Source organism: Sebastes fasciatus, chromosome 4 (genome assembly GCF_043250625.1).
Source record: "Sebastes fasciatus isolate fSebFas1 chromosome 4, fSebFas1.pri, whole genome shotgun sequence".
In the NCBI taxonomy this organism is placed as follows: Eukaryota; Metazoa; Chordata; class Actinopteri; order Perciformes; family Sebastidae; genus Sebastes; species Sebastes fasciatus.
In genome coordinates this window covers 13,728,476-13,742,477 of record NC_133798.1, presented here as the reverse complement: position 1 = coordinate 13,742,477, position 14,002 = coordinate 13,728,476, and the positions used below count along the sequence as shown (strand labels likewise).

The 14,002-nt window shown below is 39.1% G+C and overlaps 1 protein-coding gene across 1 annotated transcript; it reads right to left on the bottom strand.

The window, feature by feature from the left end:
• Positions 1-1,526: 1,526 nt before the first annotated feature.
• On the bottom strand, positions 1,527-11,534 carry map1lc3b (microtubule-associated protein 1 light chain 3 beta). The gene is made up of 4 exons (XM_074632125.1): positions 11,270-11,534; positions 6,329-6,384; positions 4,001-4,107; positions 1,527-3,333 (listed from the first exon to the last, which is right to left on the bottom strand). Exons 1-4 carry the CDS (start codon positions 11,307-11,309, stop codon positions 3,156-3,158), a joined length of 381 nt encoding a protein of 126 aa, XP_074488226.1. The 5' UTR covers positions 11,310-11,534; the 3' UTR covers positions 1,527-3,155.
• Between the last annotated feature and the right edge of the window lie 2,468 nt (positions 11,535-14,002).

Sequence of the window (14,002 nt, the reverse complement as noted above, 5' to 3'; positions counted from 1 at the left end):
TTACAAATGCACAAAACATTTCAACTTAACAGAATAAGAGTGATGCATCTTAACAATAATTGGCAGTAACCCACTATATTAATATGATAGAAAAATGCTAAATAACTGATGTAAATCAGGTTTTAACACAAGTGTTACTAATAACATTAACAATGGTGTCCCAGTGAGCTATAACAGTGAGCAATCATGAACAACACCAGGACCCTGAAACTCACACAGCTAAATTGAATTCAGTCATCATTAATCTTATTATAAATTATATATTTTATTATTATTCAAGTCAAATTATTTCAGTCAAATTGTCTGCTGTGAGAGAGGCTTATTCCATTGAATTCATTAGGCTGAGTACTCGGTGGAGTACATAGACTGTATTAGGGTTGTGTATTGGCAAAGATCTGACGATACGATACGTATCACGAAACGGGTTTCGATTCAATATGTTGCGGTATATTGCGATACTGTAAGTAAGGAGATATATTGCGATTTTTTAATCTGATTTTAGGAACTCTGTCATTGTATAAAGAACACACCACCATAAGCATAAAATCTTTTTTATGCAATCAGAACAGTGGGACCTGTAAAAACCAACATCATAGCGCAACTTTCAGAGTGCATCTCTTTGAAAATGAAATAAAGTATTGACTTAACTGTAAACTTAATTAAAAACCAATACGGTGTTTTTGAGAATTGCTACAGTATCACAAAACATGATATTCAATTTGTTCTATATTTACTTACACCCCTAGACTGTATATAAGAAGTGGATACAGTCACCGTGATGTCACCCATTGGTTCATGGACTGACGTTTTGAAGCCTCTAGTTTGGCATTTTGGCTGTCGCCATCTTGTTTTTTTGCAACCAGAAGTGACACGAGAGGGTGGAGCTTAGCACACACGAACGCTGAATAAGACGTTTTCATGTGACCAAAAAGGTTATAATTAACTTTCATGAACTGAAAACACACTGTGAAAGGGCTAAAGTTGTAAGACAAAAACCTGGACAACTCCCAGACCGGACAACGCCATAGTAGCGACCTGTCAATCACAAGGTAGACACGCCCCTAGAGCATCCCCTGCTTTATGGTCTATTTGACTCTAAATGGAGCATCATTTACTAAATGAACATCATGCTGTATTAATACTGCTGGCTATTAGAAATAATGCAAGTTTAAAGCACTTCCGCATGGCTTCACTTCTCAGACCCCGGAGGCACTGTAACATTATCTGACTCACACTACCCACAATGCAACGTGACCGCCGGCAGTTTGTTTGGAGATTCGTTTTACATATGCTAGTAGTGGCTAATGTAGCCTGCCTGCAGCAGAGCTGGAGAGCGGGCAGCAGAGGTCTGGTAAGCTCACTTCTTTCTAGCTCCACAACCCTCAGATTGTTTGGTCTTCAGCCCCAACCAACACTTGACTCAAGAGACATCATTTGGGCAATTTATCAGATTTCACGCAGCTCCCTCTGGCGTCACAAAAAGCGATAAATGTATTCATGGGCAGAAAAACACAAGAACCCCATGATTGATCTTTTTTTTCTCCTTTTATTGTTTACAAAATACCAACATAAATACATAAGAGGAGGCTGTATGATATTGCTGTGTGTGGATATGTGTGTGTGAAACAGAGGAGCAGGCAGAAAAGACCACTGAAACAAACGCTCCACCCCTCTGTAACAAACACACAGTGGCTTTCACTAGTCGGGGAAAAAAGAGTCACCTTTGTAGGCCTACTTCACATACTGAAGACAGCGAAGAGAAAAGACATGTTGTACAATGAAATAAAAATCACAGAAAATAAAAAGAACCCGAATGATAAAATACTGCGATATAAAAGCAGCTAAACCTCGATGTGTTAAGAGGATGGGGAGGAGGAGCACAGACAGGAGATTCAGTTATTTCTTTCTTTCAGAGTGCAGCCCTTAAAAACCCACCGGGCAGATCCCCCACACTGAAAGTGCTTGTTGAATTTCAGTGAACTGAAACTGAACAACAGTGACAGCTGTGGGATATCAGCCCCGTGGGTCAAAGGCAGATGGACAGTCAGACATGAAGCTCATCACCCTGTTTGTTTCCTTCATCCCTTGATCACCTCCATAAATACTTGTGACAAAGGAGATAAGAAAGGAAAGGAAAGGAAAATGTCGACCCCCTCCCCTCATCAGCATTTACAGAAACACCCTCATCCTCCATTCACACATGCATGCTCCTGTAGTGTGTCCAAATTCAACTTGGTTACACTCTCATTGGAACCCCTTTTATATTCAAAGCTGTAAAAGTCAACATTATCTGTACACCAAGGCATTTTTTTTTGCAAACTACAATCATCTATTTCGAGAGCAAAAGCAGTTTCCCCAACATATTTTTTGTTACAGTGAAGATGCTTTAGGATACAAGGCAGGGAGAGATAAAAACACTGAGGAAGGACCTTTGAGAGGATGTGACGAGACGTGCAGCAGAGATGCGTAGATTAATCTTCTCTACTTCATTTAGCATTTTTTCTCCGGCAAAAGTACTCTGATCGAGACTCCACAGTTTCACCTTTTCACTGCGATAAAATGCTCCGTTAAAAACAAACAGGTGAACCCAGCCTTTACTTTCTCTAGTCTCCAAAAAACCTTAAAATTAAGGTTGGCTTTGTTCATTGGCTAATGTATATATAGAGAAGTGGCGGAGCCTCACCACTTTTATGTAATATAACTACCTGAAATGTATATATACATTAACATAAATACAGCCGAGGAGACACGTAACCACAACACTGAAAATAACTGCCGTCAACAGGCGGTACGTTGCCATGACGGCGGACATGATTCACCAGAGAGGACAATAAAGAAGCAGAGACAAACACTAACTCTATCGGCCTGAGTCAGATTTGGGATTTCTCTACTTAAACTCTGCTGTTGTGGTCGACCCGTGTGGCTCTATGCTACTGGGTGAGTGTGGTGGTACACGAACAGGCTATCCGCTCATTGCAGTCATAATATAGAGATCACAACCGAGCTGGGGAATTATCGTACGCTGTGTTTAGATTTAGCAGGTTGTGTTTTAGTTCTTACAGTCGAGACTAAAGGTGTGTGGCGAGAAACATGGAGGGGGCTAAAAACTACAATTGTCCAAAACACCTGCCGGGTGGAAGAAGAAGGAAGGCTGTTCACTGGGCGGTTGTGGCGGCGCCGAAGGTCTCCTGGGAGGCGTAAACCATGTAGAGGAAGCCGTCCTGGTCCCGCTCACGTTCATAGACCTCAGAGATGGCGGCCGACACCGAGACCATGCTGTGGCCGTTAGCCAGCAGGAAGAAGGCCTGGTTGGAGTTCAGCTGGAGGCGCCTCCTGGTGGCGAGACAAGGACATGGCAGAGTGAGGAGGAGAGAAGAGGAGAGGAGAGGAGAAGATAGGTAAGGAGGGGATAGGAGAGGATAGGAGAGGAGAGGAGAGGAGAGGAGAGGAGAGGAGAGGAGAGGAGAGGAGTGGAGGAGAGGAGAGGAGAGGAGAGGAGAGGAGAGGAGAGGAGAGGAGAGGAGAGGAGAGGAGAGGAGGAGAGGAGAGGAGAGGAGAGGTAAGCAGGGGATAGGAAAGGAGTGGAAAAGAAAGGAGGAGATGGGAAAGGAGAGAAGAGGAAAAGAAAGGAGAGGAAAAGAAAGGAGATACAAAAGGACAGGAAATGAAAGGAGAGGAAAGGAAAGGAGAAGAAAAGAAATGAGAGGAGAGGAAAAGAAAGGAAGGGATAAGGAATGAGGAGAAGAAAAGAAAGGAGCGGATAAGAAATGGGAGGAGAAGAAAAGAAAGGAGGGGATAAGAAATGAGAGGAGAGGAAAAGAAAGGAGGGGATAAGAAATGGGAGGAGAGGAAAAGAAAGGAGGGATAAGAAATGGGAGGAGAGGAAAAGAAAGGAAGGGAAAAGGAATGAGGAGAAGAAAAGAAAGGAGCGGATAAGAAATGGGAGGAGAAGAAAAGAAAGGAGGGGATAAGAAATGAGAGGAGAGGACGTGAGGTGTACCTGATAATCTTGATGAGTTCACTCATGTTGACGTGGTCTGGCACCAGGAACTTGGTCTTGTCCAGGATGGGAAGCTGTTTCTCTCCTTTATACCTCTCAATGATCACCTACAGGAGACAAACACACATCAGTCACTGACCTCTCCCCTTCTCTTCTGCTGGAACTTTATGAAGGCAGTACTTCCTGTTGCTTTAAACCCGATACCCGACAGCTGAAACTGTTCTGAGTCCAGAGTCCGTGATCAACAGTGAGATGAAGTCACACATATCAGATGATCGGGTAAATAAAAAAGACCACAGCCCTCTGCCTTGCTGGACTGTCCTTGTGAATCTTAAGTGGACCGACTGATTAGTTAGAGCTCTGAACCTTTCATTCAGCCACAGAGCATCTCTGATCGACTCGATCGATATTGAAAACCCTCTCAATCACTTATCTGAGCCATCTAATGTCTTGACTAGTGATGTGTGTGTTTATGCTACCTTAATAGGATATTATGCACACTATAGATAACCTTCCGTTCAATGTAAGCTACGAGGAGCTGTGTGACAGATCAAATATATCATGGTACATTATGAGTACATTTTCTGGAGACTCATTGGAGAAAATGTTTACAGATCAAATAGATGGTAATCAGGACAGGGCAATATTGACAAATTCAGATATTGTGATATTTAAAAATAAACAGCTGGATGTCAATATATATATATCTGCTGATGAAGATGACCCGAAAGCTCCAGAACAGCTACTAAATGGACCTTCTGGTGAGATCGTTTTCTAAAGCACCGTTTCCAACGAAGGCACTTTGAACCTCAACTTTCAAAAAAATGAGCAAAATGAATATGATAACGTAGAATGATTCGCTGTTCATTCTACGGAGCTAGATCACTCAAATAAGTTCAGAGAAATCCATCACTTTACTGTAAAGCAGCCTTAAAGCACGTCCACAAAGTTAGGGAACTTTTAAAAAAGAATGGTCAAAATTGCAGCAGCAGAGTCGAAGAGATCCTGACCTCCAGATATGATGTTTAAAATCAGTGGAGTGCCCATTTAGAGATTTCAGATTAGAGCTGCAATGATTAGTTAATTAATCGACTAGTTGATTGATAGATCTTCTCTAATGTGAAAAAAACAAACTTAATCAAAATTAAGTTTGAAAATAATCAAACGTATACAGTGGATATATATATAAACTGGGAAAAAAAAGTTTGGAAACTTGCGTTTGGTGGATTATTTCTCTGTTGTTACAATGCTAATTGGCATTGTATTTTACATTGTTGGAAAGCCTGTTTATTTACCTTCACAATGATGTCCAACTTGTAAGGATCATGCATTTATGGGATGAGCAGCACAGCTGATTATGTGGGTAGCGCCCAAGAAAAATTTGCCAAAATACTCTGCCAATGGTAAACAGTGTATTCTCCTGTTGGTATTGACTCTTGTTAAACACAAGTTTCCAAACCTTTTTTCCCAGTTTATATATACAATATATATACATATAAAGTATATAAAGTATATCAGAATCAGGATTCCATGTTAAATTAACAACAATGATGAAAATGAAAAGTTAAATTGCTGATCTGAAATCCGAGCAATGATTTAGAAATGCATTGACCTCTGTTTGGTAGGCATACTGTTCAGTGAGGCAGGGCCTGATCTGAGAGCTACAATCTGTCTACTCCTCCCCCACCCCCCACAGGCTGGATGGAGTTGCATTACAGTGACACAGCACATCTGCCCCTGCTGTCAACACTTTGCATGACAAGGCAGTTTACAACCCCCTGAGAGTACACAGGAAAAACACACACACACACAGTGGGGTGCTTTCAAGACGATAAGAGGCCTTACATGGGGCAGCAGATGGAAGGCTGTGGTGATACTCAATCTCTAAATGATAAAACCAGCAGGTGAAACACGAGGTGTGCCTTTGTTTATTTGTGGTTGCTGGGAGACACCCGGCACCTGACTCATTAGCAGGAGCAGTTACAACCATTTCTCATCAGAAAAAAAATAGAAACAACTGCTGAGGTCAACAAGCAGAAAGCCCTCGCAGAAATGTGTCTGATGCCAACACATGACATTTAAAACCATCTCACAGAAAGTTCAGAGGACTACCAGGAAACATGTGGTGACACTTTCCGTTGCAGCATGTTTGTCTTGTTCTTACTCATGTCTTCCTGCGTGCCATTAAGCACGTCGTCATGCTCATAAACGTATCATATCATATCATATGATGCCCTTAAATTTTTTTTTTCTATAATTGTTTTGAGAATAGTGTTGCTTCAGTGGATTTCACTGGCTTTGCAAGTGAATGTGCATATCTGAACTCACTGGGATCTTGTTGGGGTGCTGCTCTCGGATCAGTCTCACATCTTCTACTCTCTGTTCTGTAGGGCAGAAAAACAGACTCAGGTTAATGGAAGTGTACTAGCACATATAGAGATTAGCAGGTCGGGGGAGTCAGCTAGGACTGATAAAACACAACTGAGGTCAATAACAAAGCAGACACAGATACAAACTCATGAACAGAGAAAGAGAAGCCATCAAAAACAAAACCCACAAGCAGGTTTTACCAGAACCTTTCAGCCACCCCACCCAGGCATAAATTATGTGTGAATTAACGTATTTAAAGATCATGTGAGGAGCAGCAGTTGAGGTGTTTGTTATTATAATATGTGTTTCAACAGCTATGGGCATGTGTCACATATCATACTGAGATCTTAACCAAAGAATGTTACAGCTCTAATTGGTCTTACACTATTTTTTTTACAAGATCTACTTTGAAACATAATATTCATTAAAAAAAAACTCATAATGCGATTATATTCTCAAAGCTTAATATCAAGCAGAATAGAAATATCTTGGAAAGTGAATTTAACAGGCTGCTTAGTGGACTAAGGCGCTCCAGTGGAAAAACATAATGAGCTTTCCTAAAATCCACTCATAGTGTAACCACATTGTTCCACAGTGATTAGCAGATTATAAGACAAACATTATGATTCACTCATTTTCTACTCAATTACTCCAGTGTGTATCCCTTACAAACAGACAGGCATGCTGAGCACACACCTCACAGAAATTGATATTTCTGTTTTAATTTGTTTCTTTATTTATTCATCATTGTATAGATTCCCTTATTTATTTACTCTCCTGTTTAACTTTGCCTTTCATTTATTAATGTATTTATATTTTATTGATTTTAAAATGTATTTACATGTTTTTATATTTATTATTTATTAATTTTATATATAGTTTTAAATGTATGTTTTTATTTGTGTAATTTACTCTATGATGACACATGTTGAGTGACGGCCCCCTCATGCATAAAGAAATGTGTTAAAAAAAATAATACAGAGATAAATAAGTTTGGGGAAATAAATAAGGGGTGAAATGCAAAGGAAAAGTCGTGCATAAATAAATAAATGCATAAATACAGAAATAAATAAACACATTTAAACATAAATAAAAAATAAATGCAAAAATAAATACAAAATAAATCCATAAATAATTAAATAAATATAGAAATTCATACAAATAAATATATAAATAAATAAATAAGTTAATACAAAGATAAATAAATAAAAGGAAAATTAAACAACAGTAAATAATTAAGTTAATACAAAGATAAATAAATAAAAAAGCAAATTAAAACAGAAATATCAATTTATGTCACAATTTATCAATTAACTAAAAGCTACATATATTTTTAATATTATTCTAGTTGCATTTAATGACATATTTATTTTTTTATCGAGTCATTTATTTATTGATTCATTTATTTTTTATTATGGCAGGTTTCGTCCTCCATAAAGTATAGGCAGCATCATTTAAAATCATGTTGAAGATGGACCTTTTCAACAATAGGTTGTCTCTCAACAATGATAGGTCAAGAGGTCAGTAACACAGCTGCTGATTGGATGGATCACTTAGTCACTGGTGACCTAGGGCAGAGCAGGCCCCTCCTTTCTGAGGTTTAACCCCGTTTTAAGTGATTTGTAACTGGGCCAAAATAAATGGCACCAGATGACACCTTGGGCTTACTGCACTTTGTACTGACAACAATCTGATGGTGAAAAGGAGATGAGTCCATAAACTTGAGCATGGGGGAAAAAATATCTCAATATTTTTGGACTTTGAATTACAATGAAACCGTTGGGAGAAATAGTAAAAATGAAATTAAACATTGTTTTTCTCAAGCCAACCAATCAAAGGCAGCAGCACATTGGGCCCTGGTGGCTGTCAGAGACAGTTGTTGCTTTGAGTTACTGGTATCCAGTCTTGTGACATTCTAGAAAAAAAAGGCTTGCTAAGAAGACAATTTGTGCGCTTGGATATCTGATTCAATTGACTGACAAACGTTTCCCTCCCTGAGGCTGCCATTTTCATGCTAAACTTGAGGCAATGTAGGACATTGTTGTTCCATGACTACATTTCAATGAGTTCACCGCCCAGGAACAAGGAAGCTCTGTATGTGTGTCATCGGTCTCTATTGACCACACCAAGCTACAAACAGCCAACTCATCAGCTGACAATCAAATAAAAGAGGAAAAAAAGGAAATGAAATGGGAAGCAGTTGGTCTAAAAGCCTGAGGGTTTTTTTCATAAATTCCGGTTCTGTCATATTAGGGGAATTAGTCAGTACTGCCTGGCACATCTGGAAGATTCCCCGTGGATTCCTGAGTAATCTTATGATGTAATATACAGATATGCAACGTGAACTGTTTCACACTCAGAAATGGAGTCATGTCATTACAATTATGAACATTGTGAAATATTAAAAGTATATTTACTAGGGCTGTCCAAGTTAATGCTATAATAAGGCATTAAAGCAAATTTGTTTTAACACCACTAATTTCTTTAACAAATTAACACAACTTTAACCCGGCCGGTCTTCATTCTTTCGGAGGTTGTTTCGGGCTCAGTTTTACACAGCTGTCACTTATTTGTATATTTTCTATCTGCAATGTCTACATTTTTCTATTTTTTTTATCTTAAGTAAACTTGACTTATATAATACACATATATATATATATATATATATATATATATATATATATATTATTGCTGTCAAAGTTACCACATTAATAACGCGTTAACGCAAGCTTGTTTTAACGCCACTCATTTCTTTAATGCAACGTGTGATTTTTAGGTTGTAGCGGGCTCAGTTTTAAAGGTGGAGTGAAGATACTGGCATCATATGAAAGTAGAAAAACCTAATGAATCCATTGATACGAACGATGTCATACTAGCTTGTCACAAAGGAGGATAAATAATAGTCCAAACTTAGCCTATGCTAAATTTTGGCAAGGAAAAACGGGAATGGCCATTTTCAAAAGGGGTCCCTTGACCTCTGAGCTCAAGATATGTGAATGAAAATGGGTTCTATGGGTACCCACGAGTCTCCCCTTTACAGACATGCCCACTTTATGGTAATTACATGCAGTTTGGGGCAAGTCATAGTCAAGCCAGCACACTGACACACTGACAGCTGTTGTTGCCTGTTAGGCTTCAATTTGTCATGTTATGATTTGATCATATTTTGAATTCTTAATGCAGTACCTGTGAGGGTTTCTGGACAATATTTGTCATTGTTTTGTGTTGTTAATTGATATCCAGTAATAAATATATACATGCATTCGCATAAAGCAAGCATATTTGTCCACTCCCAGGTTGATAAGAGTATTAAATACTTTACAAATCTCTCCTTAATGTACATTTTGAACAGATAAAAAATGTGTGATCGCATTGACAGCCCTAGTATTTACTCAAACATGGGACATGGCACAGGGGTCAAATAAAAACTGAAATGTTATATAATGACTTTCAGCTGGTGAACACTATAACACTGTAAACAACCACTAAAGCACACAACACGTTTGTTCCTAGACTGAATAAATATGGCCAGTATATAGTCATGTGACATATAACCATAACTAACAATTAGCAGTTCAAAGCTTCACTTTAGCACGTTTTCAAATAGAGTTCAACACACGTGACACCATGTTTCTCTCTGCTGCCTGGTCCTCGTGTGCTCTGGTTGTGTTCACATTTGGACCAATAGCGTGTCGTTTAACAGGAAGTCGGTTACTTTTAGTCATACTGGGAATTATATTTCCAGTACTGAAAGGCAACAGTTTCCATCTTTGTTTGTTCAAGACATGAAACACGTAGGAAAAGTAAACTAAAGGACCATTTATAGAGTGATACGGAAGTAATTACAGATCTACATTCTGTTATAGATAGATAGATAGATAGTAACTTTATTGATCATGAGGGAAATTCAAGTTTCACGCATCACAGTTCCATAGTGCAAAAACATGTTAGTAAAAAGGCAGTAAAAAAGTTAGTAGTGCAAAGTACAACAAAATATACCAGATATAAAAATACAAGGAGATGAAGAAAACTGTTAAAAGTGAATATAGTGCAGAAGAGACTGTTAAAAATGAGTATAGTGCAGGGTAACTCTAGTAGCTTAGTCTATGAAAGTGCACTGTATGCATTATTATCTGTCCTGCAGACCTTTTTATGTACTAAATTACTGAAAAGCAAAGTATATAAGTCATAAAAAAGCCCAGCAGGCCTCGTCTTTGTGTCTGTAGACTAGGAAAGCATAAGTGAAAGTTAAATCCGCATCGAGGCTGTGGCCTAGCCCGGGAACAAAAGGAAACAAAAGGTTAACTTATATTTCTAGGTGCCATTTGCATCTGTTTCCTCTTCTAAACTCCTCTCTCCTCCTCCTCCTCCAAAAAAAAACACTGTCCCATCCCCCAATCCTGCAGCTCTCTTTCTCTCTGCCCTGCGTTTCGACACCACTTTGTTTTTCTCCCACAGCTCTGATGCAAATAAACACACTCAGGCAGAGAGAGAGAGAGAGAGGCCTGCAGCAAACAGCCCCATTAGCCTGTATTATAGCCCATATTTAAACCTGCAAGTAGGCTAATACGAGTGACAGAGCATTTATTATAACTATAATGTCTTTTAGAGAAGTTGACACGACAACAGACCTCCGTTTATAGTTAATATCTGTGGAGAGACTATAGCTCCAGCAGGCTGACGTCATCTCCTGTGCGTTAATCACATCTAAACTGAAGACGACATGAAGCCTAATACTGGGGATAATAACTAACAACTATCTGTCCCTGTCTACATTCACCATATAATTCAGTCCTGTACAGTTCAGAGAAGACTGCTACACACATACAGCAGTACTTTAGAAGACATACAGCAGAGGATTTGTTGTGTGAAATGGGTAAACAAGCTGTGAAGACTTACCGAATGTCCTTCTTTGTTTGAAGGTTTTCTCTGAAGGCATATTATTGCGTCAAAGTCAACCAGCTGGCAGTAAGATGAGATAAACAGGAGGTAGTGGCTGTATCACAGCAATAATATAAAAGCTTTTTATAAAACTAGCCGTAGGTGTCGGTGCTGGTAGGTTGTCGGTGAAATAGAAAGTAAACGACACTAGTTTCGAGAGGTTTTGATGTCGTTGCTTCCGTCGTCCTCTGGCTGTGTTGTTATGAGGACGAGCTCCAGCAGGCAAAACAAACCAGTCAGCTGACCTCTGACGTCATGGACCTCCCTCTAATATACCTCCCTCTCTCTCTGTCTCTCTCTCTCGATTAAATTCAAATTTAGATGGCTTTATTGGCATGACGTAACACTGTACATATTGCCAGAGAGTATATAAAAGATGAAAATTTACAATAGTTACATTTCATTAAAGGGACTGTTTGTTAACAGCGACATGAATAAGCATCGCTCAAAACAGTGAAACGACACACGTCAGTTAAAACCACAATATCACTGTATATTTCACCTGCTGGCAGTAATGTTAGCTGACCAGACGAAGGTCTCTCCATGAATCACTGCTGATCCTAGTGTTGGCTTTTCCTGCTTCAGCCTCCCGAACGCGAGCGCGCATATGCGAGCGCGCATGGGAAACCGACCCGGGTGACTTATACGTGTAAGAAGTTACAAACAGTCCCTTTAACATCAATAAAATTAAATTAAATAAAATTCATTACGCTCTCCAAGTCAAAATTTGTTGGAACAACGATATCAATAGGAAACAAAGCAAATTAACAAACCGTCAAACAACAAGTTGCAGACAGCTGTCCCTGTCCCTCAGTTTATGTCACTGTCCCTCATATTATGGCAGGCAGCAACATAGACTGCTACCAGCTCACAGCTCCTAGTGTCCTCCCCCAGTAGGACTGATAATTTCTCTTCATCTGAGAGCTGTAGAAAACTTCTGGTTCTTAGTTTATCTTTTTTTAAATATATTTCCCTAATGTTTTTATATTTCTCCCATTTGGTGAGGAAGTGTAGCTCTGTTTCAGGCTCACTAAACGTCTTCTAGAATAAAGAATTTGATTGTCTGTGATTAATCATATGATTGTCCATAGTTAATCGTGATTATCGCAAATTAATCGCACAGTTTTTATCTGCTCAAAATGTACCTTAAAGGGAGATTTGTCAAGCGTTTAATACTCTTATCAACATGGGAGTGGACAAATATGCTTGCTTTATGCAAATGCAATGTATATATTTAGTACTGGAAATCAATTAACAACACAAAACAATGACAAATATTGTCCAGAAACCCTCACAGGTACTGCGTTTAGCATTAAAAATATGCTCAAATCACAACATGGCAAGCTCATATAGACTTATATAGACTACAAACTGCATGTGATTATCATAAAGTGGGCATGTCTGTAAAGGGGAGACTCGTTGGTACCCATAGAAACCATTTTCATTCACATTTAATTCAAAGCTTACAATTTACAGTTTAATTAACAGCAATAAAAATAATCCAAGACTTCTGTTTAGCACTATTAACCAGCTTGTAAACCCCACTGTACCTGCCATTCCCGTCTCATCTCCTCACGACTGTGAAAACTTTGTAACCTATTTCATCAGAAAGATCGATGGTCTGAGGTCCAAATTTTCCCCAACTGTTTTACCATCTGCCCCTTTCATCCATCCGATTTTACTGTCTGAATTCAGTCCTGTTTCTCTGCCAACTCTTTTAAACACTGTAGCTCACATGCGTCTTTCCTCCAGTCACTGTGATAAGGTTCCCACAAAATTTCTAAAATCCGTCCTTCCTGTTTTAGGCCCCAGCCTGCTCTCAATCATCAACCACTCTCTCACATCCGGACTATTCCTGACTATTTCAAAACTGCCAGTGTTCAACCGCTTCTTAAAAAACCCTCTCTCAAACCAGCTCAATTAGATAATTACAGACCAATCTCCAAACTACCATTTATATAAACAATTCTAGAGAAAATAGTTACGGACCAACTTCTGAAAGTGGCGGAGGGGCACAAAATATTCGATAAATTCCAATCTGGCTTTCGCCAAAAACATAGTACAGAAACAGCGTTACTCAGAGTAACAAATGACATCCTTATGCATGCAGACAAAGGTGAACACTTCATACTCATTTTACTGGATTTAACTGCTGCCTTTGATACCATCGATCATGCTATATTACTTGACAGGTTGCAAAATTGGGTTGGCATATCTGGTACAGCTTTAAAGTGGATTCTTTCATACTTAACTAACAGATATTTCCATGTTTGTATAAATAATCATGTCTCCTATCAGCCCCTTTGCGGTGTGGAGTCCCTCAGGGGTCGGTTCTCGGACCGATCCTTTTCTCACTGTATATGCTTCCTCTGGGTCATTTGTTCAGCAGCTTTTATGACGTGTCATATCATTGTTATGCGGATGACACTCAGATCTATTTTTCAGCGAAAACCAATAACCTCAATCAACTGTCCGCCCTCCATGATTGCTTAGCAGCAACCAAAGACTGTATGTCTCTCAACTTTCTCCACTTAAACCCTGATAAAACAGACATTCTTTTAAGAGGACCAGACAATTTGCTCTAGCAGTTCATCAGTTTATTGGCCCACTTCTATCCAACAGCTAAGAATCTTGGTGTCATCTTTGACTGGAATATGACTTTTGATCATCATGTCACTAAACTTGTCCAGA